The sequence below is a fragment of the Aquarana catesbeiana genome, linkage group LG07, assembly GCF_042186555.1.
Source record: "Aquarana catesbeiana isolate 2022-GZ linkage group LG07, ASM4218655v1, whole genome shotgun sequence".
In the NCBI taxonomy this organism is placed as follows: domain Eukaryota; kingdom Metazoa; phylum Chordata; class Amphibia; order Anura; family Ranidae; genus Aquarana; species Aquarana catesbeiana.
The window spans coordinates 192079597-192104040 of record NC_133330.1 but is presented as its reverse complement, the minus strand read 5'-3'; the positions used below and the strand labels follow the sequence as shown (position 1 = coordinate 192104040).

The following is a 24444-nucleotide window of genomic DNA, read 5'->3' as shown; positions in this document are numbered from 1 at the left end:
TGTGCATAAGCGATCGGCGATATTTTATGCATTCTTTGTACATGTATTAAATCGCTCAACGAGATCACCATGTGGCGCCAAGTTGATTGTATCCTTGATGCCGATCGCTTATGCACAAATACATGTGCTGTGATTTTGGAATGATATTTATCACAATGTCTTTCTTTACATGATGTGGTCCTGGTTTGTATTGTTTTTATGCATGTTACTTGACCAATAAAATTGCATTATTACCCCTGGTACCTACATTTCTTCCATGACCTCATTTAAAGTCCCAACTCCTATTAATTTTCGCATACAGGGATGGAGGCACCTCAGGTGCCTCATTTAAAGTCCCACTTCCCCCTTCCCCCCTTTTTCTTGACTCCAATTAGGGATGGAGGTTTTTGGATAGGCTCCGGCAGTGTTCCCCTGCCGCCCACATGTTAGGTATCCTCGCACCTGAATGGTTAATTTCCATATTCAGGTTCTGCTGATCCTTGACACCCTCAGGTGTCCATGAGATCAGGCAGCGCAGCTGTTTGACATGTCATCCCTTCGGGATGTGATGTGACCATATTACATCCATTACTGACTCTGTATCCTATACTCGGGAGCTGCGATGCGCCCTGTGTGTCCCCCCTGCCCCCCCTCCCCCCGCTCCGTCTTGTGTGCGGGAGGGAGTGCACTTCGTTGCCTCGAGGGGGATCGGGCGGGCGCCCACGGCGCATCGGCGTCAACCCCCCCCTGCCCCACGTCGGATACCATATTGGCGTCACAGCGTGGTGCTTGAGTTCCTCCAGTTAGCCAGTCAGATGGGGAGTGCGGACGCTGTTCACTGACGCAATCGGTCGTCAGGACCAGAGCCCCTCCCCTTTTTCTGCCGTGCTCGGGTGACGCTGGTGTACGCGGCCAGCGTGCACGTGGTTTTCGGCGGGTATATCTGGTCTCCCCCGACACAGCGTGGGTGCCTCTGCTCCGAGATGGTTCATCTTTATTACTTTCCATCCACAGTGCCTTCCCTCCTGCCTGGGATACATGTAAGCTCATACATTGTCACTTTTTACCATCCATGTGGCTGGTTGAAATTGGTCTTGCCCTTGTTGTTTATTTTCCTTTTTTTTGTATTATATAGCACAGTCCACAATGGTTGGATGTAGATACTTGTGACAGCTTTAGTATATTTATTTCTCTTTTGGCATAGACTCCCTTTTTTCACCATGCTCTTTAGAGAGACAGTATTGGTCCTTTTATCCACACCAAATCTGACACATTGCTTCCATCAATTTCTCCCCAGGCAGACTATACTGGCACTCCTCTCTGATATCCTATCCATGTCGGTTCTGGGGGTCCCGCGCTGTTTCTCCGGGGGGAACTCTGTGTATCCGGCTCGCCAGCGCGCATGCCGCTGCACCTCAGCTCCCGGGAGAGATGCCTGTTGGTCTTGGCTCTGTACTTGTCATGTCCTACCGCAATTCTCACATGTAAGTGTTTTAGGGTGAATCAACCCCTTTTTCGCTGTGAGTATGCGCTACCATTTAATCTCACTTTTTGTTGCATCACTTTTGTAGAAATCCCTGACCATCTGGCCCCTGATGAGTGTATTCCACACGAAACGCGTCGGACATTTGGGACACCAACATATGTTTACATTGCAACATCTCAGGAACAATCTACATGGTTTTTACATATTTGTTTTTCTTGTTGTGCTGTGGTATCGTTATTTGTATATTTTATGCATTCTTTGTACATGTATTAAATCGCTCAACGAGATCACCATGTGGCGCCAAGTTGATTGTATCCTTGATGCCGATCGCTTATGCACAAATACATGTGCTGTGATTTTGGAATGATATTTATCACAATGTCTTTCTTTACATGATGTGGTCCTGGTTTGTATTGTTTTTATGCATGTTACTTGACCAATAAAATTGCATTATTACCCCTGGTACCTACATTTCTTCCATGACCTCATTTAAAGTCCCAACTCCTATTAATTTTCGCATACAGGGATGGAGGCACCTCCGGTGCCTCATTTAAAGTCCCACTTCCCCCTTCCCCCCTTTTTTTCTTACCTAAAATATACGGACCCTGACGCTAAGACCCCTTTCACACTGAGGCCTTTTTTTAGGTGCTAAAGGGCTAAAAATAGCGCCAGCAAAGCGCCTGAAAAACGCCTCCCCTGCAGCCCCAGTGTGAAAGCCCGAGCGCTTTCATACTGGGGCGGTGCGCTTGCAGGACGTTAGAAAGTCCTGCAAGCAGCATCTTTGGAGCGATTTAGGAGCGCTATGTACACACCGCCCCTGCCTATTGAAATGAATGGGCATCGCTGCAGAAGCGCCTGCAAAGGGCTTCGGCAGCGGCGCTTCTCGGGCACATTTAACTCTTTCTTTGGCCGAAAAGCGCAGCTAAAATGACGGTAAAGTGCTGTTAAATCCAGGAACAGAAGGGGGGGAAGGGATCACCGCTCCAGGTAGATATATGGAAAAAAGACTCTCCTCAGAATTGAAAAACCAGGTGCAGGCTAAGCATTTAGCAAATGACGGAAGCATAAGCACTGTTAAGTGTGAAACGCGTCAGCTCGTTTGTCCCATTTTCATGCTGTGGCTTGTATTTTTGATATTTTACAATAAAGGCTATATTCTGGTGTGCGACTGTCCTAAACCTTTCCTTGCCTCAAAGCGCCGCTAAAACTAGCCGCGCTTTACCACTAATGCAGAGCGGTGCCAGCGTGAAAAGAGTTTTACTCCAACACTGACCTAGATCAAACCTTGATCTAGCTATTTTTTTTTTACACACACCAGCACAAAAACGCACGCATTTACGTGGCCTCAAGGAAGAAGACTCACTTCAGTGAGGATGCATATATGTACACGTGGTGGCAAAAGGGTTAACATTTAAACCCCCCCGCCACCACCAAACATTAGGGCTGGATTCAAACCTGTGTGTAATGTTATGCACTTTTTTTGGGCCAACACACATTAATGCGGTGTACAAATGTGAAACACAATTCAAGTAGACCTCCAGAAAAAAAAAAAATATTTAGAAGTTAAATTGGACTAGATACAGTGTGAGATTTGATCTTCTAAGCACTGCTGCTGCAACTTCCCATCTTGCACAGAGATAATAGGGGGTCACTCGCTTGATACTTTGTCCATTTAGAAAATGTCTTGAATTATTTTCAATGTATACAAGGTGTTTTTGTGATTGGACAAAGTGGAAAGGAAAGGGAGATGAATGTCACCATCTACCCTTGTACAATCACAGAACAAATTGTATGCAGAATACAAGACATTTTCTAAATGGACTTTTCTTCCACAGAACGAGGTTCTGGAAAAAATGAAGGCAGAACAACATCCTGGTTTAAATGAAAACCTGACACTATCTTCGGTAGGAAATTAGGATGAGGCTGCAATACAACCTTATCCTTATGAAAAATCAGATATGGCTCTTTACAAGAAAGAGCAGCCAAACTCTGATACTCTTCTTGCAGAAGATATGGCAACCAAGAAATATGTTTTCCTCGTTAAGAGGACCAAGGGAATATCTCGAATTGGCTCAAAAGGCTGTTTTTGTAGAGCCGATAGGACTAAATTTAAGTCCCAAGGGTTCAGGGGTGATTTAACTGGGGGAATAATCCGCGTTACCCCCTGAATAAAGTTACGAACCAGTGAGTGTGAAGCAAGTGGTTGTTGAAACAATACCGATAAGGCTGACACCTGGCCCTTGATAGTACTCAAGGCCAGCTTCATTTCTAATCCCATCTGTAGGAATTCAAGGATCCTACCTATGACATACTTTCTGGGGTGCCAACCCCTGGATTTACACCAGGAGACGTATGCCTTCCAGATTCTATAGTATATGACTCTGGAGGCCGGCTTCCTAGCATTAACCACGGTCTTTTAGAATGTGGGTCTCAATCGCCAAACCGTTAGATTTAGCGTTTGTAAGGTAGGATGGAATACCGGACCTTGCAAGAGAAGGTCTGGCCACAGTGGTAGGGTCCAAGGGTCCCTTACCGCCATCTTTATGATCTCGGCAAACCAAGATCTCCTGGGCCACGCTAGGGCCCCAGCAGAATCATCTCCTTCCCTTCTTGCTTGATCCTGCGAAGAAGACGCGGAAGCAGCAGAACAGGAGGGAACGCATAGATCAGTGAAAACTGATCCCACGGAAGGACCAAGGCATCTGTTCCATATGCCATCGGATCCCTTGTCTTTGACACAAAGTTTTCTATCTTGTTGTTGAACCTGGACGCAAACAGATCCACGTCCAGAACTCCCCATTTCTGACATATTGAGAGAAATATGTCGGGATGAAGAGACCATTCTCCCGGGAACAATTGTTGGCAACTTAAGTAGTCCGCCTGACAATTCTCTATCCCTGGAATAAAGATTGCAGATAGGCAAGGAATTATGTTTTCTGCCCAAGAAAGAGTATGATTCACCTCTTTCTGGGCCGCACGGCTCCTCGTGCCCCCTTGGTGATTGATATAGGCCACCGCTGTGGCATTGTCGGATTGAATTCTGACAGGACAATTACGTAGTCTGGACGTCCAGGCCTCCAGGGCCAGGCGCACTGCCCGAATCTCTAGAATATTGATGGGCAAGGTCACCTTTGATTTGGACCATTTCCCTTGGACAGATGCTTCTTCGAGGACTGCTCCCCAGCCCAGAAGGCTGGCATCTGTTGTTACCACCTTCCAGGTAACCGGTAGAAAGGATTTTCCTTTGAAGATTCTTGGATATCAACCACCAATTGAGGCTCTGATGCACATTGGGGGATAAACGCATTGGGAAGTCCAGAGCTTGGACCTCCTTTTTCCAAGTTGTCAGGATACTGTTTTGCAGCAGTCTTGAATGAAACTGCGCATAAGGAACGGCCTTGAAAGAAGCCACCATCTTTCCCAACAATTTCATGCAAAGTCGAATAGAAGGATTCTTTTCTGATCCTTTCCTGAGGCAAGAACACCCTCTTCTGAGCTGTATCTATGATCAGCCCCAAGTACAGCAATCTCCTTGATGGTTTTAAGGAGGATTTCTCTAGGTTGAGAATCCAACCTAGGTATTTTAGGTAGCTAAATGCGGTGACCAAAGTTTGGTTTAGGCGGGCTACCGATTGATCTATCAAGAGTAGATCGTCTAAGTAGGCTAGTATTGTTATACCTTGAGCCCTTTAGCCTGGCTAAAGGAGGAGCCAGGACCTTTGTAAAATACTTGAGGTGCAGTAGCTAGACCGAAAGGCAGAGCTACAAACTGGAAATGAAGATCTTCTACCTCAAAGCGTAGAAATTTCTGGTGAGCGGGGAAAATTGGCACATGGGAGGTAAGCATCCTTTATGTCGATTGACGCCAGAAGTTCTCCCTCTTGTAGGATGGAGTCTACTGATCGGATTGACTCCATGCGAAAAGAACGGATATTCAAAAACCGGTTTAGATCTTTGAGATCTAAAATGGGTCTGACATCCGCGCTTGGTTTTGGAACCGTGAACAGGTTTGAATAAAACCCCAAACCTTACTCTTCCAGTGGGACCACCGATATTACTCTTTGAGACAAGAGATGATCCAAGGCTAGAAAGAGAGACTTCTTTTTCACTGGATCTCTGGGACGTTTGATCTGAGGAAACGAGGTGGTGGGAACTCTCGGAACTCTAGTTTGTATTCTAGAGAAATTGAGGAAGCCACCCATCTGTCTTGACATTGTTCCTGCCAGATCTTTGAAAACTGTAGAAGCCTTCTCCCCACTCGAGCGAGCGGGGGCGCACCTTCATAAGGAGGCTTTAGTATTGTTTTGTGGGTTTCTACCCCCAGGTCCTTTTTTGGCCCTGGGACTGACTCTGAGGTTTACCTCTTGAACCTGACGGTAGAGGCCATCGAGAGTGCCTGGAGGCTGATGCCCCTGGCACTGGGGAAGAAGCATGTTTAAAAGAAAAATGCTTAAACTTCTTTTTAACCTGTTAAACGGAACTTTTCCCTTTAGAAATTCTTTGGATATACTTATCCAGATCGTCTCCAAACAACCGTTCACCATGAAAAGGGGAACTGGCCAATAGCTTTTTGCATGGCGCTTCAGCTGACCAATTTTTCAACCATAGGATTTTACGCACATGTACCAGCCCTAGCATGAGCCGTGAGGCCTGGAGAATAGAATCTTTCATAGCGTCTACTGTGAAACACAACGCTTCTGATATCCCGGCCAACTCCTGGGCCTGCTGATCAGGAATAACTGAGTATCTCTATAAATTGGTCCTTTAAGGACTGAGATACTCCAATCGCTGCCAGTGCAGGTTGGTAGAAAAACCTCCCCAGACTAATGACCGAGAAGATTTTGGGTTAGCTTTTATTACCACTTACTCAAGCCAACATTGGGCCATAAAGAGGATCATAAAAAAACATTGGCCGGTTATTAAAAACGACCGGATTCTTGGACCTCTATTGGCAGACAAACCTTGGGTTTTGTTTAGGGGAGCTACTAGTTTAAGACATATGTTGGCACCTAACATCCCAGATCCACCTGCACGTTTGAGTTTTTTTGGTGACCTAAAAGGTTTTTCCCCATGCAGAAGAAGTACAGTATGTAGGGTTAACACATTAAAAGATAGGAGATTGACGGAATTTACCTCAGTCAATACGGGCCTAACATACCCTATTAAATCACTTATTACATGCACCACAAAATATGTGGTATACCTTCTGAGGTGCCCTTGTGGGCTGGAATATGTGGGACGCACCATTAGAATGTTGCATGTGAGGTTAGGTGAACACATCACCAACATCAAGCAAGGCTTTGACAAACATAGCGTTTCTAAGCACTATGACCTTGTGCACAACCGTGACCCGACGGGCACCACTTTCATTGGCATAGAGAAATATGTCCCCCATTGGCGTGGCAGCAATGGGAAGAGGACTATTTCCAGATCCGAGACCAATTGGATCTACAAATTAGGCTCCCATGCCTCCAATGGCTTGAATATAGAATGGGACATCAACTGTTTTATTAACAACAGTTGATGTCCCATCCAAAAGTGTTCTGACCCCTCGCTACTTAGTGACGGATTTTGATGACTGGTCACTTGTTACTTATTTCTGTCTAAATTATGGTACTCAAAACTGTCTACTTGTGGCCCCCTTTTTTATTTATTTTTTTATTATTTTATTATTTTATGTTCATTATGTTAATGTAAATATCTTTAAGGTGATCTTGTGATGAGGCCCTTGTATTATTGAGAAACAGTATGCCTATTCTCAGTGATATCTATCCTCGGTGAAAAGGTAGTTATTTCCAGCGGTTTATATTTTGGTGCTAATGTTCTTTCAATTTTCATATTATATTTTTGATTCCATCTCTGTCATGTTTTGCTTATCAAATGGCATTAGTTGGCATAACGGCATAATAGTATGGTGATATAGGTATTAGATATATGCCTGTTAGTTTTCATTAGCCAAATGGTTTTAAAAGTAATTTCCTAGGGATTTTATAAGTGTCCCAGCTGCTTGCTGTTATTGTGTTTGGGTGTTTCTCATCGTGTCTTTAGGGTGTGATTCCCCAGTTAACCAATCGCAGCATCCAGCTTGGTCCGAGCCAGCCAATAGCGCGGCTTTCTGAAGCGCCGTCTGGCTATTTAACACTCATGCGCGTGCGCGATCATGTACCCCTGATGACGTCAGTTGTGACGAAACGGCCGTAGGGTCACAACGAGAGCTCGCATTGCGCATGCGCGTTTTTAACTTCAACGGCGGTGGAGATTTCTGTTTCGCTGGACTTGACAGTCTCACTGCTGGTGCCTAGTGGCACCTTTTTTTGCACACATGTTTTGATCCTGTGCATTTATATTTGGATGACTCGCAGTGCACTTGCCATTTATATGCACCTTGTATGCAATTTACATTTACATGCATTTTATGCGCAATCTGGCGCAATGTATTTTTATTTTATATAAAAAAAAATTTTATTAAACGTCCCTGGTTATCTGCACTACTGGAGTCCCCTCTCTCTTTTTTATGGTTCATCCTTGCCTGAATATTGGTCACCTGGTCCTTTTTGGAACCTTTTCCTTTTCCTGGAGTATCTCCTACTGCTGATGAAGAGCCAGCATTGAGGGTAATTCATAGGACATCGGTTGCGGCTTCAACAAGATACCAACGTTGATCTACTAAGCCTGTTTTGACCCCCCTGAGTAAGGGCGGTCGCAGGCTTTCTGGTAAGCCTTCATTCCTCTCCGGTGGTGGGTGTCACTATCGATTAACATCGCTGGATTGATTCTGCACTTATTACACATTTGGAACCTTTTTTTCACTATTTATTTATTATTATTCTGGACATTTTTTCATTCCGTTTTTTTCACCATTTAATTGTTATTATTATAATGGACTCTTTGAGCACGGTTATATACTGATGAATATTTACACATCGATGGTTTATTTATAATATGGATTGTTTATAATCACCTTTATTTGTTGTCACTAATTTTTAGTAATATTAATATTATTGTTATTTACTTCGTTTTGTGTCCAGCGCTGCACTGATTATTATCTACAACTAGTGCAGGTTGAACGACTGAACCTGCCAGCGCAATATAGTTTTTAAAAAGGAATGCCGTTGGATCCTTTAGCATATGAGCATTGTCTACTGGACAAGTCAGATTTTTATTTACAGATGATATAGTAGCATCAATTGCTGGAATTCCCCATTTCTTATAAAACTCTTCCTCCATAAAAGTATTACATAAAGTATTGAAAACTTTTTCGGAGGAAAAAACTGTTTATCTGGGTGCTCCCACTCAAGACTACATTAGCTTCCTTATGAATGGATAGGAAAAGAATGAACCGATTGGGGAGGCTTTAGTGAGCCCAAACCAGAAGTGGGCTCATCGTCCGACTGCGTTATTGGCAGTAAAAATGTGGAGCGGACCAATTCAGTGAGAGACTGTACCAACAATCTTTCCTGTGAACCTGACACTTTCGTATCAGGTTCTTCAGAAAAGGAGACTTCAGCCTCTTCCTGGTCCTTTAAAAGGATTTCATCATCTCTTGCTCCTTGTTCCTCAGTAAGAGGGTCCTGAGCATGGATAGATGCATGGGGTGCGGAGGTTGTGAATGATGTCCAAGCTGACGCAGAGATACCAGCCATATGATTATACAACATGATTGAGTTCTCTTTAAACTTCACCTAGTGTACATGTTCAGTTAAGGTATTGAGGTGTTGTGATTCCTTCCTTGCCTCCCCCTCCTGCCCTCCCCCCCCTCCCTAATCTTCTAAGTATCCTTAATCCGCCTCCCCCCCTCCCCCTTCCCCCAGTCCCTCCCACAGTACCTCCTTGATTGATTGTTTTAATATGTTACCTCTACACCAATACTTTGCTGCAATGTCATGTATTGCTCTCATACTTCTTTATGTTGTCTATATGAGGAAATTAATCATCTATCTTGTGACTATATGTATACTGATATGATATTTAAATGTGCCTATGCATCGCTTGTAATGTTTAAATCTTGAATAAAAAATGTTTTCTTGTAAAAAAAAAAAAAAAAAAAAAAAAAAAAAAAAAAAAAGAGGGTCCTGAGCAATGAACGGGGACCTGCTGCGCTTAGTCCCACTTTGGGATGCAATTAAAGCATCAATTTTTTGCTCCAAACTTAAAATGGTTGAAGAAAAAACCTCCTTAGTAATATACATAGGGGCTGCAGTGTTAAGAGCAGCTGCAACACTTCTCTCCTGATGGCTCACTCTGACCAGCCATATTACTCTCAGGGGAGGATGCCATCTTTTTTGTGATGGTTCTAGGCTTCCATGTGACTGTAGTAGTCCTTTTGGAGCCCTGTTTTGAGGTGTTTTTCAGCCCCCTTCCGACCATAGCCCGATGCACAAAGCAGAGGTACTACCAGGAGGAATGCATCTACTGCTTGAGAATAGTCCAGCCCTGCTGCCCCTATTAATGCTCAGCCTGATTCAGTAGTAAATGTGTCACCAAACCTCTTATATGCCACCTTTGCTCTTGTGTCCCTCCTGCAGCATGTAACAGTATAAATGGTGCCTTTTAAAACATACCTTCCTGGGCTGGACGTTGGAGGATGCCAATGCCATGCTAAGCCCCCCCCCCCGTTGCCTACGGCCCTTCCCCTTTTTTTAAAATTTTTTAAAGACCTCTTTCCCGTGCGGGCTCCTGATCCTATGGGAGGAAGGGGGAATGGCGAGGGGGGTTCTGGAAGCCGCGGAGTGGTGTGCCGTTCGCGCGTTTAAAAAAAAAAAAAAAAAACTTGTGGCGCTCTTTCCCCGAGCAGAGGGGAAGAAAAAACGGCATAGGGGGGCGTCTGAGAGGGAACCCCCCCCCAGACGTAAAGGAGGTCTGCTGCTTGGCTGGAAGAAGAAGACTGTTGCTTCCTAGACACAACGTGGGCTTTCTGAGAAGCATGAGATGGTAAGTGCTCAATATAGCCCCCAGTGATGACACATAGGCATGACAACACTTACTAAATTTAAAGGTTACAATTCATAAGAAAAATGTAAAAATTTCTTAGAAGACTCCACTTACCTTTCCCGCCGCAGGGTTTTCTGTGGTAAACCAACAGACCCAATCTTCACCCTTTACTTTGGGTTCCGTTACACCTTCAGGAGCTGGGGATCCTCGAGGAAACCCACAATCCTGGACCTGTAATAGCACCACGGCCAGTAAAAACTTTATGGCCTTAATACAAAAAAGTACTGCATCCCAGGTCCAGCTCTCTAAAAAGGGAAACGTTACAGGCAAGACCTCGTTTCTTCTGATACGAGGCCCGAGTACCATTCAATTCGGCCAAAAAGACACTTTGAATGGATCCGGCTGCATGGCTGGCCCCAGCAAGGATTGCTCCAGAGGAGCTCAGCACAGCACATCTTTACTCGTGACCAACACCTTAGACACTGGCGGAAAAACTGAGGTACTCCCAGTAGTGGGAGGGGTTATATAGGGAGTGCGCTTTTTGTCTTAGGGCTTGCCAGTGTCCATCACCTGAAGGTGGTCTATAACCCACATAGTAACTACTATGGCTCTGTGTCCCGTGATGTACGATAAGAAACAAAAATGCCTGAGGCTTGAATACATATTGTAAAATGCTTGTATTGCACTTCTAAAATGCCTGTATACGCTAACAAAAATGCCCTTAAAAAAATGCATAAAGAACACAATGCTCAGGTGTGAAAGTAGCCTTAGATAGAGATCATTCTTGCAGTATATACATAACTGCATACGTATAATAAGACAGATGAAGGCACTTACTTTGTTTTCTAATGTCTCTCCATCTGATAACTGATTTTCTTTAATTTCAGCATGACTGCCAGAAAAATCTTGGTGAATATGTGATATTTTATCAAGAGGTTTGTTGTCTTTTATTGATTCTTCCCACTGATACTGGGATCCAAGAGGGCTCTCTTCCAGAAGTTGCTTTACTGGCTGTTGACGTAGATGTCTCTGGTCTAAAGAATCATCTTTTTTCTGCAGTTGTCCAGAAGACTCATCCCTTATATGTTGGCCATTGATTCCTTTTTCTAGAGCCAATGGTTTCCTTTGTGGTTGCTGACTAGCAGAGATGGATTCTATAAACTAAAGATGAATTTGGTTTAAAGTGTTTGTAAACCTTCACCTTAAAAAAAAAACACCCATTCAATTTAAAATAGAAATGAAAGGCAAAACATTTGTGTACAGATATAAAAAAACAAAACAAAAAAAAACAACAGTATAAACAGTTTGTTTCCCTTTCTTATAAGCGATTACATTCCCTGTTCTCAGCTTTATAAGAGCTTGGTTAGGAGACACAGCAGAACACTGATCTTCCCAGTGAAAGGCTGCGTGGGGGTGAGGGGTCAGAACAAGTCTAATCATTGGAGGAGAGCAGGCTGAGTTCCCAGCACAGCTAGAGAACTGACCACGATATGTTCTCCTTCTTAGTGTTGTCAGTTTTTAATAGGAAAGCAGAGGGGTTGGCAGGAATATCAGGGATTTCACACAAAGAAAGCAATGCAAAGAGAACAGGATACCTTTTCAAATAAGTACATGGTAGAGCAGACACACATCAGGAAATTTAAATGTTGTGTTTACATACTCTTATGTGGATTTTGCAAAATACAGTATATAATATTATTTCAGTAAGACATGAGACCTCTGGTAAAAAAAAAAAAAGAATGAGACTTAATTTTATGTTTTTATATTTCATAATTGTTTTTTCTCTGGTACTAACAAAAGTGAGCCTCATGGATGGCTTATGTGCTAATAGTAAAAAAAAACGCACTGACAAAAATTGAAATAGTGAAAAAAGCTGCTAGCAAAAAAAACAGTCAGACACACTGTAAATAAACCAACTACTAATAATAATGCAGCGCTTTAAATAAACAAATAAACATACGTGCCGTTGCCACGCTGTTTCTTCTGTGTACACAAAATTATCCACTTCCATGCATGAATTATCTTCTTTGAATTAATTTATTACGCTTGTTATACTTTTACTGAATTTGAGTACCCTTAATCCCTTCTTATGATATTAAAGAGTGTTTTACGGATTTACACTATGTGGATGTTTTTTCATTTATATCCAAAATGCACACCTTCTTCCCTACATCTACTGAGATATGCTTGAAGTACTAGATACTTCATGCTCCTGAAGGATATACGATGTCGGATTCATGCCGATATATTACATTGAGCGCATTTGACTCCATAGTAGGGTCCTGCAACTTTGGTAAGAGCCCATCTTGCACTAGGTGGTGGATCACGTGGTGGAATTTGATCACTTACATCTTCAGAATATTAGATTTTTTTCACAACTTTATGAACTATTAGCTGGATATTTGTTTTTGGACTTTCATTTTAGACATTTTCTTTTATTGTTCACCATTTATGGACTTTGTTTATTTAGAGCGCTGCATTATTTTCATAGATGGCTTAATTTAAACTGATTTGTTTTTGGCCTTTAAGTCATTCACCACTCTATTATGCATTACAGAGGGAAGAAAGAGGAGGTGGAATGGCAGCTGAAAGTGGACTAAGGGGCAAAGAGAAGGAAGAGTGGAAGCTGGTCATGGCAGTGAGTGAAAGGAGGAGAGAAGCAGCAGTTGACCATAGAACATTGGGAGAAGTAAACAAAGCCAAGTACTAGGGGACTGAAGTGCAAATATAGAGCAAAGTGTGAACCGATAAATTACTAGGGTGTCAGACAGAAAGCAGAATGCTGATGAATGTGAATAGAGAGGGACAGAGCATAAGCTATTTATACACAGAGGGAAGCGAAAGATAGGGGACCTACAAGGGCTCATTGGTTGGCAGTGGTGTGTCTATTATACTGATGACCGCTCTGGATACGCTGGTATGAGTACTGGTTGTTTTTATGCCACGTATTAAAGGACTCTGTACTTTTTGGTTTCTTGTCTAGGACATAGCTGCTGGGAGCTTTAGATCCCCCTTATTTGATGGATGGTTCCAAGCATTAGTGATTATTTGAAGATTTGTGACAGTACCTTGCATATAGTGGATGGTTTGTTTGTTCCCTCCTTTGAGCTAAGCCTACACCACTTCTAAGGTGAGCTGTGTAGATTTTAATCCTATCCGAGGACTGTTTACTCAATTAGATCTATATATTTATTTATATATGTTCCCTAAGGGTTACCTACCTTAGAATATTCATGTGACAAATCAGTAACATTGCAACGTACTACTACATACATACTACATGTCTTCTCCAGTGAGCTAGAAGTTTGAGTCGATCAGTCATATGCACCATGTAAGTAAAATTACTACTTATGTGCTATTTATAGGACTATGTACATGTCCCCAACATCTGCCATACTACCTGCAGTGGCGTCGTCCTGCGCTGCTTTTTGCCCTCTTTCTTTACTTTCTGAAATTTTGTAAGTCTGACATTTTTCGTTTTTGGTTTCCACTCATCAGTGTGGTATATGCAAATGTATACACTTATTATATGTACTTTTATCCATTTAGAAATTGTACTCCCGAAGAAGCAATTACTAGCGAAACATGTTGAGCTTCATCAGGCTGTCTCGATTTACATCAAAATGAACTGGGTCTTATTGTACCCCAAGCGCCTATTGTTCCAACACTGCTGTATTGGAGTCTATTTGGCCCATGCTTAATAGTAATTTCTAAGCCTGTTATTCTGGCATATTTTATATTGCGTTTATATCAATGGTTTTTATCTATAATGTAGTTTAATAAAAAATTATATTTTAACTTATTGGGTGCCTAAAAAGTCCATGTCTTCCTCAATTGTTAGTTTTCCCCATTTATGAATTAGGATGTGGCACAGTGCATCCCTTATACGTCCTCAGTACCACCCTGTGGTGGTGTACTAATACTTTTTTTAAAGAGAGGAGACAACGTAAATCAGAGGTAGGCAACCTGGGGCCCTCCAGCTGTTTTGGAACTACATTTCCCATGAGGCATTGCAAGGCTGGCAGTTCCAATTTCTCCCAGAGGCATGATGGGACTTGTAGTTCTGCAACAGCTGGAGGGCCCCAGGTTGCCTACCCCTGATGTAAAATGATCATGGAAGGAAAGAAGAAATAAAAGGCAGTGGCATGCGATTGTGAAAAGGGGTTAGTGGTGGTTTAGCAGATTGTATGGCATGTCATTTGGTATTCAATATCATCTTGGGAGCTTATTAACACTATGGCAGCCAAGGAACAGTGTTCAGAGACAACATACCGCATAAAATAAAACATATAGAATATGAAGCACAGAATAACAGACACTCAAGACACTGCAAGACAGCAGCCATATTGCAATCATAATAATGATGCAGATGAGACTGGAGAGAGACTGATGCAGATTGCAGAGTCAACAAATATACACATAAGGGTAAAGTGCAGACACCAGCTTTTAATATACACTGATCAGCCAAAACTTTACGAACACTTACAGGTAAAGTGAATAACATTGATTATCTTGTTACAATAGTATATGGTATAGTATATGGAATATATTGGGTTGCAAGTTAACATGTTCCTGAAGTTAAATTGATATGTGGATGATGAGCATCGTTGGATTGCTGAATGAGAAACACATTCAGTATGTACATATTACCTTTGGCTGGCTATTACTGACATCTGTGCAATCTACGGGGGGCAGGGCCTCTGGTCTACGATTTGAAACATCTCTGTAATTGTCAACTTGCCGTGGTTGGATTGGCTGTGGATTATTGTAGAAGCGATCATTCCCACCTTCAATAAATCGATCATAACCCTCTCTCTGGGGATTTGGAGGGAGCAGTCTCTCTCTTTCTCCATCACGAATTCTCGGAAACAGATTCATATGATGCACATTTGTGCCAAACCCATAACAAAACACCTGTAAATGTAAATGTCATTAATATGGAAGTATAAAGTGTTAAAAGGCAAAGCAGGTCCCTGAGTGTTTTGGCTAGTAAAATGAGCATATATTGTGATGTCTTCTCTTAGGTAAGAATCACTGGATAATGAACAAAGTAAAGCAGCGCTCTAGATTGGTCAACATGATACCTAGTTCAAAAGTCCTTACAAGAGGTGCCTGCCCAGCTTTCAACCAAGATAACTGCAGTAAAAGGAGAGGGTGGCTGCACACTGAAGTAAGGAAATCCAAAAAATCCAAAAAGCTTTATTGAAGTAAAGTCCACAATAAAAAACATCACGGCATTGCGGAGCGCTAATCACAAGCAGCGAGACATTGTCCCGATGCGCGGCTGCAGAGATCGGGAAATGTCTTACTGCCTGTGATTAGTGCTGTGCAGTGCCGACTTCCTGGCGGGCTCTGCACATGCAGTTTGCGAACACGCCTGAGCTCATCCTTAAAGGTGTCACTGGGTATCCATACACAATGAGATAATTTGACCGTGAAAGAAGAAGCATTAAAAAAATCTGGAGAGTAATAGATCCATTGTGATTCGTAAACTACTTCCGCTACATCCACAATTCGATTTTTGTGGTAGATAGGAGGTATGGATGATTTAGATACATTTTTCGTTTACCTCAATAATAATGATTTGAAATGTACTGACCATCTTTATGAAGAGGAAGTCTCGTTTTTGGATGTTCAGTTGTTAGGGAATCATAGTAGGGTGTCCACAAGCTTATATAGGAAACCATTATCAGGTAACTGTTTATTGCAGGGTCAGTCTGGTCATCCCAAGCACACAATTAAAGATGTCCCTGTGGCGCATATGCAGTGAGTAATCGCAATTTGAACGAGAAGCTCTTTTTCTTTATCAACCTCTTATGCCCTGTACACATGAGCGGACTTTTCGACCAGACTGGTCCGACGGACCGAATCCGGCGGACAATCCAACCGTGTGTGGGCTTCATCGGACCTTCATGGGACTGTTTCTGTCGAAAATCTGAGGGACTTTAGACTTGGAACATGTTTCAAATCTTTATGTTGGAACTCCGCCGGACCTATTGAGAAATCCGCTCGTCTGTATGCTAGTCCGACAGACGAAAACCGACACTAGGGCAGCTACTGGCTATGAACTTACTTATTTTAGTCCGGTCGTACGTCATCACGTACGAATCCGTCGGACTTTGGTGTGATTGTGTGTAGGCAAGTCCATTTGTTCAAAAGTCCGTCGGAAGTCCGTTGGAAAGACTGTCGGACCTTTGTTGCTGAAAAGTCCGCCCGTGTGTACAGGGCATTATAGAAGAGAGGTTATTCCAGGTGGCTGTTGGATTGAGCCTAGAATGATGCCAAGACTAGGAAGAGGTATGATTTATTACCTGCCAATAAGTATAAGCGGTCTAATATGAAAAATAAATTTACATTCTCTGCAGCTGATAGTTTTGAGTTTAATCAGATTGGAAAAATTGTAGACAGATATTTGCCTATTTTAATGACCAGACTTGTGTGGATATGCTTACAGATGGTATCAATATTGTATCTAGGAGAGTACCTACGTTAGGCAATTTTCTGTACCCAAACGTTTTCAATTTGGCTAGTCCGCAGTCCACCACTTGGCTACATTTTAAAGGTAACTAATCGATGTGGCTCTCTAGGCTGTCCTTTGTTTCCCCATGTTCTGGGTGGTAAAATTATACATTTCACTAAAAAGGCAGAAAATGCTATTTACGTGATTACCTGTAGGTTTTGCCAAATCCAGTACTTGGGGAGAACTACTAAGCGTCTTAGAGATCACCTTCATGATCATCTTTATAACATTCAAAAACAACATTTTAGTAATGTGGCTTGACATTTTAATCAATGTCATGCTGGTGACATGTCTGCTGTGTCCATACAAATTACTGAGAAGGTATGGGCCCCAAAGCGAGGTGGGGATGTGTTCCGCTTCCTATGCAGGAGAGGGATCTATTGCATTTTTCACCTCCGGACACTAGGGATCGACCAATATCGTTTTTTCGTTGCCGATACGATACCAATATTTTGGCCACCTCCCCTGCCGATAGCAGATATTATTGGACGATATTTTGTACATTAAAACTTTTCAGAAATAACACCAATTTTATTCAAAAATCATGTATAATCTGAACATGTTAATGTTTATTAAAAATTAAACATTAAGGGCTCGTTCTTCACACACACAGATTTCAAAACTTGCATCTCTGCCTGCAGTGCACCATGGTGTGATGAACGAGATCTATAAGTAAACAACTGGGAAAAATAAAGTGCTTGAAAAACAATAACTTCTTAAATGGCTTCCCAAAACATAGAAAAAGTATAACTGACTGTAATGCCCTGTACACACGGTCGGATTTTCCAATGGAAAAATTGCGATCGGATTGTGTTGTCGGAAATTCCGATCGTGTGTGGGCTCCATCTGACTTTTTCCGCCGGAATTTCCGACACACAAAGTTTGAGAGCAGGCTATAAAATTTTCCGCCAACAAAATTCTATCGGTTAAATTCCGATCGTGTGTACACAAATCTGACAAAGTGCCACGCATGCTCAGAATAAATTAAGAGATGAAAGCTATTGGCTACTGCCCCGTTTATAGTCCCAACATACGTGTTTTACGTCACCGCGTTCAGAACGATCGGATTTTCCGACAACTTTGTGCGACCGTGTGTATGCAAGACAAGTTTGAGCCAACATTCGTTGGAAAAAATCCATGGATTATGTTGTCGGAATGTCGTGTGTACAGGGCATTACTGTTGCATGCAGTGCAAAAAGCTAGACAGTGGACAGGACACACAGGGGGTGTAGCTCTGCACAGAAACCAATCAGCTTCCATGTTTTATTGTCAAAACTTAATTGAACAAGCTGAAGTTAGAAGCTGAGTGATTGTCTACCATGCACAGCTGCACCAGATTCTGAGTGCTCCAGTTTTAGTAAATCTGCCCCACTGCACTGACACTACCTACACTTTCTTCAATACTCCCAGTTAAGTAGAACAATATTATAGTGCAGAAAGCATAACAATTCAACATGTTCACCTGTTAAACGGGTTCTGTTTTTGTCATATATTGCTAACACTTCACTGAAAACACGCTCACTTGGTATAGATGAAGGAGGAGCAGAGAGGTATCTTCTAGAATGAGAGGCAAGTCTTTTGTAGCGCGACTCATTTTCTTTCCACCACTGAAGAGGATCACCACTTCTGTCAATTACTGGTTCCTTCAAATAGAGATGAAGTTCATCATCCAGGCTGATTATTGATGCACATTCAGAAGAATTCTCCGCATGAGGCCCCAATAACACGCTGAACATAGCATCACTTTGACCACGATGAAGATTCTCTTCTGCTCGTTGTCTTTTTTGACATTTGTCTGTTTTTGCAGCATCATGCTCTTCCACATTAGTAACATGCTCTTCACTTGACCTTTCGGCAGGAACCTCCAGCAGCTCTTGTTGATCTTCTGTCAGCGATTGTTTTGCCTTGGCTAATACATCATCAGAAAAGAAAGCATGATGCTTGTATCAAGAATCCAAAAAACATGCCAGCACAACATTTTTATTCTCTTCGTGCTTCTCAAAGTGTTTGGTGAGGCTGTCCCTCATGACCTGCCTTGCCTTAATGTTTCAATGCCACGTGTGTTGGGTCCTTCATTCTCTTGAAGAAGCATCTTCAGCATTCTCACACATGGGATGACAGATGACACAGATGAGTCGTAATGACTACCTCTAGTGTCACTTCCTCTATGAAGAGGAGGGTCTCAATGACATTGGCTACAATGTCCAACTGATCAGCAGTAGGACAACTATATCCTCCATGTTCGCCTGAATAGATGGTCAGAGCTCTCTTCTGTTCAAGCATTCTTTGCAGCATGTGAAGTGTTGAATTCTAACGTGTTGGAACAGCCTGAATTAGGCTATTTTTGGATAGGCCAAGGTCTGCCTGAATGCACCTAAATCTCTACTTGGCAAGGACTGAATAGTGGAAATGGCCTATGCACCTCTTCAGCATGCAATTATATCTATCAAAGCTCTTTGACTTGTCAGACCATCATTTACCACACATTGCAGGGTGTGTGCCACGCAGCTGAGGTCTGACACTTCAGCAAGCCCCATTCCTTTCATCATGTTTAAGCTGCTGTCACGAAGCACAACATCACTCGGTCTTTGTTTATTCTGCAGTCTTCAAGCATGCCTATAAACATTTCTTTAATGTACTCCCCAGTGTGAGATCCTTGCATCACCTTTGTATTCAACACCAATTGCCTTTTTGCTCATCCGCTGTCCATGAGATGGCATGTAAGACTCATTAGTGACTCTGTTGGTCCTGACCAGTAGTCAGTTGTGAATGAGAGCGAGTTGCCAGCATGCTCTGGTAGCAGCATAGCCTTTACTTTCTCAATTACCTTTTGGTGAATCTTTCCCAGCATTTTGGTTCGATAATACTTTTCATTCTTCAGTGGGTACCTTAGCTCAGCTATGAACATCAACCGCTGAAATCCAGAGTCAGACACCATTGTAAATGGCTGGTTATCCGTAACCATCATCTCTGTGATTGCTTTGTCCAGCTGTTGGGGATCTTCCATCCGAATTTAGCCACTTAGCTTTTTTCTGAAACATATCTTTTATTGTTGTTTGGTGTGATTGTGGTATTTCACTTCGTGATTCAGTTTGTTTTCTCTGCGCTTCATTATATAATTCAACATGATGAACTCTTAGATGGGCCAAAATATTTCCCGTATTTTTGGTTTTTGCAGTTGTTGATCCCATGATCAAATTGTTTGTGCATGTGTTGCACACTGCTGCTTTTCCTGGCGAGGTTTGAGAAGAGAAATAGTCCCAGACTACACTTTTACTTTTTCTCTCTGCATCCATCTGCATTGAAATTTAAACTTAAAGAGTAAGTTTAAACATGGCAGGCACTGTGCTGTGGGTGGGCTTGCTGGCTGGCACCCTGCTGTGGGCCGGCCTGCTGGCTGGCACCCTGCTGTCAGTGGGCTTGCTGGCTGGCACCCTGCTGTTGATGATTGGCTGCTGGAATGGCTGGCATCCTGCTGTTGATGGCTGGCTGCTGGAATGGCTGGCACCCTGCTGTTGATGGCTGGCTGCTGGAATGGCTGGCACCCTGCTGTTGATGGCTGGCTGCTAGAATGTCTGGCACCCTGCTGTGGGTGGCTGCTGGCTGGACCTTGATAGGGGTGGCTGCTGGCTGGCACCTTGCTGCGGGCAGGCCTGCTGGCTGGCACCCTGCTGTGGGCGGGCTTGCTGGCTGGCACCCTGCTGTGGGCGGGCCTGCTGGCTGGCACCTGCTGTGGGCAGGCCTGCTGGCTGGCCTGTTGCTGTTGGTGGGTGGCTGATGGAATGGCTGGCACCTTGTGGGTGGCTGCTACCTTGATAGGGGTGGCTGCTGGCTGGCCTGGCTTGCACCCTGCTGTGTGCAGGCCTGCTGGCTGGCACCCTGCTGTGTGCGGGCCTGCTGGCTGGCAGTGGCACCCTGCTGTGGGTGGTTTGCTGGCTGGCCTCTTGCTGTGGGTGGGTGGCTGCTGGAATAGCTGGCACCTTGTTGTGGGTGGCTGCTGGCTGGTACCTTGCTGTGGGTGGCTGCTGGCTGGCACCTTGATAGGCGTGGCTGCTGACTGGCCTTGCTGGCACCTTGATGGGGATGGGTGGGTGGCTGCTGGCTGGCCTGGCACCTTGCTGTGGGTGGGTGGCTGCTGGCTGGCCTCAGCGGCCTGACGCCTTATTGTGAGTGGCTTTCTGCTGTCTGGCCGGGTGGTATGTCCGTCTGTCCGAGTATCGATGCGAGGGAGGCTGTCAGACTCGATAGGCCCAGTGCGCGGAGGCGTAATGACGTTGTGTGTGTGTGTCACGCGCGCCCCTTCGCACTGGGTCTGCACTCTGCACGCTTCTAGACCTCAAAAAGATGGCCATGGCCAGCGGAGACCAATATCGGTAATGGTCTTGTTTGCGACCGATACCGATTTTTGTGAAAATGCTGATATTGGCCTGCAATGGTCGGCTGTACCAATAATCGGTCAACCCCTACCAGACACGCATACCCAATTAACTAAATTTTGAGTGGGATGTCACTCATTTGTATGAGTGACATGGGTTGTCGGAGCTTTCTCCTGTGTGGGATGCGTTTACCTCCTCCTTCCTACTGTTGCATGTGTATAATTTTTAAATAAGCCTCCTGCTCTGATGCCGCTTACAATGTATTTTAGTGCCAGATGTTTTGCATTTGTTTTGTCCTTTCTTTTTTCCTCTTTCCATGTTTTTATAAGTATAAGTTTTATATTGCTTGTTTATTACATCTGAATGCAGGAAATATTGGTTGCTGATTGAGATGGCCTGTTTCATCTTCAAGTGTGGTTGTATTTAACCGATAGCGCGGTTAGCTGTGTTATGCTGTGACTAAGTACATTCTGACGTGAAACATGTTAACTCATCTCCAGCAGTTCCTGTTGCTGCAATGGTTTTAGTGTGGACTTTACTTCAAAAAAGCTTTTTGGAATTTCCTTACTTCAGTGTGTGGCCATCCCCACCTTTTACTATTGATAATGAACTTAACCACTTGCAGACCGTCGGCCTGCAATTTACTGCAGACGGGCAGGTTGCACAGGCAAATCAACATGCCTGTATGTCGCTGCCTGCTTCTGGGGGCGTGCCCCCCCACTGACACATGCTGTGAGTGCACACAGCAGGATCTTGTCAGCAAGTCCTGGTCAATGATTCATGGCCGGGACCTGATGATCGATTGTGTACAATCCCAGCCCAGAGTTCTATACAGAAAGAACAGAAAGAACAATCTCTCTGTTTCTCATCCAAACTAAGATTAGTAAAAGCAGCACACTTTACACATATTACACATAGTTAGGCACACATTTAACCCCTTGATCGCTGTAGAGGTTAACCCCTCCCCAGCCAGTGTCATTAGTACAGCGACAGTGTATAGTATTATCACTGATCACGGTTTTTAATATGTCACTGGGAATGTCAGTTCCCCCCAGTGTCAGATTGTTCACCGCACCGCGCAGTCCCATTATAAGTCCCTGATCACTGCCATTAATAGTATATATTAAAAAAAAAATTCCTATATATATATATATATATATATATATATATATATATATATATATATATATATACCATAGTTTGTAGGCGCTATAGCTTTCACGCAAACCTATGAATATACACTTATTGGGATTTTTTTTTTAATCAAAGACATGTAGCAGAATTAATTTTGGCCAAAACTTATAAAGAAATTAGCTTTTTTTAAATTTTTAAATTGTTGTTGGATAGGTTTTGTAACAAAAAGTAAAAAAAATTTTTTTTTTTTATTTTTGTGCTTTTTTGTTTATATTGCAAAAAAATTAAAACCCCATTGCTGATCAAATACCACCAAAATAAAGCTCTATTTGTGTGAAAAAAAATATAAATTTTGTTTGGGTACAGAGTTGCAAGACTGCGAAATTACCAGTTAAACTAGCGCAGTGCAAAATAGCAAAAAATGGCCTGGTCATGAAGAGGGTAACATTTTCCAGAGCTGAAGTGGTTAAGCCATATGCTCTGCCATTGCTTGTTGTGTCAAAGCAAATGTACCTCTTAATTCTGCACAGACTCCCAAGTACTGCAACAAAGGCGTTTTAAACTCTACCTTGGCCCCAGTTATACTAGCAGGCTTTATGACTATGCTGTTGCTAGGGATCAAATCCGAGATCCCAGATCAGGTATTGCAATAGAGTGTGCTCCATTGCTGGCCTTCTTAAAGAGAGCACACAACTGCATGATAGCCAATACCAACAGATCCCTCTGCTGGACAAAGGAAGACACAAATACTCCCCTTAAATTAGAAGAAAATTACCACACTCACCAGTAAAAGAGCTGCTATAATAATTAGTACGAAAGGCTGGTAGAACAAGGGCATTTCTGCTAACAAAGCATGAAAGAACTCTCCCATCCCTTTCCCGATATGCTTTAAGGGTTCTGTTATGAAGTTGGTGAAAGTGACAGCAAAAGCCTGGAGACATAACATATAAAAAAAAGATAATCAACAAGTCCAATATATTTTCCTGTTTTAAATACACACCAAGATGAGCTTACAGTGTCTGCTATGGGTAATATCTATCCTACACCACAATGTTTCCTAGGCCACTGCAAAAGTAGTCTTTTTAAAAATTCCTAGAGTGCAGCTTTAGGGCACTTTCACACTGGGGTGGGGCATCGGCAGTAAAGCGCCGCTATCTTTTGCGGCGCTTTACAGTCGTTTTATCTGCGCTTTTCAGCCGCTAGCGGGGTGCTTTTAACCCCCGCTAGCGGACAAAAAAGGGTTAAAAGGGCCCACAAAATGCCGCTTCCAAAGCGCTCACAAAGCCATTGATTTTAATGGCAGGGATGTTTTGGCTGCTGTTTGCAGGACTTTTTTTCCTGTCCTGCAAGCGCACCGCTCCAGTGTGAAAGCACTCAGGCCTTCACACTGGGGTGACATGGGAGGAGTTTTTCAGGCACTATTTTTAGCCCTTTAGCGCCTAAAAAACGGCTCAGTGTACTTACCTCAATTTATAGCACCTAGTGTGGATCTTGGTCACTCTGCAATCTGCATGTGTTACTTCTTTGACACCGGAAAATCTATGGTGATGTTCTCTCAACCCCCATCACCTTAGCACACAGGTCATTGGCAGCCTCACTGAACTGGTGATGTGTATGATTCACAGTGAGGATGTGTAGAGGGATTGGGGAGGGGGGTGAAGTGTCCATTCTATCCACTCAGGTTTTAGGTTACACTAAGCTCTCTACTCTGTGCTTGTGGAGTGGGTGATTGTCAGATTCATGCCACCTGCGCCTCCTGGAAACTGAAATCTGTGTACTTTAGAGCAGCGGTCCCCAACCTTTTTGGCACCAGGGACCGCTTTTTGGTGTAGCCACTTTTTTCAGGGCCAGGGGGTGGGGTATCGTATGGGAGGGCGTTTCACGGAGTCTCACAACCCCACCCCTGCACTGTACTATAAAGGAGCACTGTGATATAAAAGGGACTGTACTGTAATGATTACAGCCCCCCTTATATCACAGTGCTCCTTGCAATTATTGCCCCCCCCCACATCAAAGTG

General features: G+C 43.3%; 1 protein-coding gene across 3 annotated transcripts in view; it reads right to left on the bottom strand.

Moving 5' to 3' along the window:
* LOC141103392 (chloride channel CLIC-like protein 1) overlaps positions 1–24444 on the bottom strand; it is a 138422-nt gene that overhangs the window by 4102 nt on the left and 109876 nt on the right. For 2 of the 3 annotated variants that reach the window (XM_073592920.1, XM_073592921.1), the window contains exons 10-13: positions 23211–23357; positions 15047–15310; positions 11234–11557; positions 10511–10627 (exon numbers count right to left, since the gene is read on the bottom strand). In XM_073592920.1, the coding sequence (XP_073449021.1) occupies positions 10511–10627; positions 11234–11557; positions 15047–15310; positions 23211–23357 (852 nt within the window). The remainder of the gene's footprint in view (positions 1–10510; positions 10628–11233; positions 11558–15046; positions 15311–23210; positions 23358–24444) is intronic. The other variant, XM_073592922.1, reaches the window with a different exon arrangement.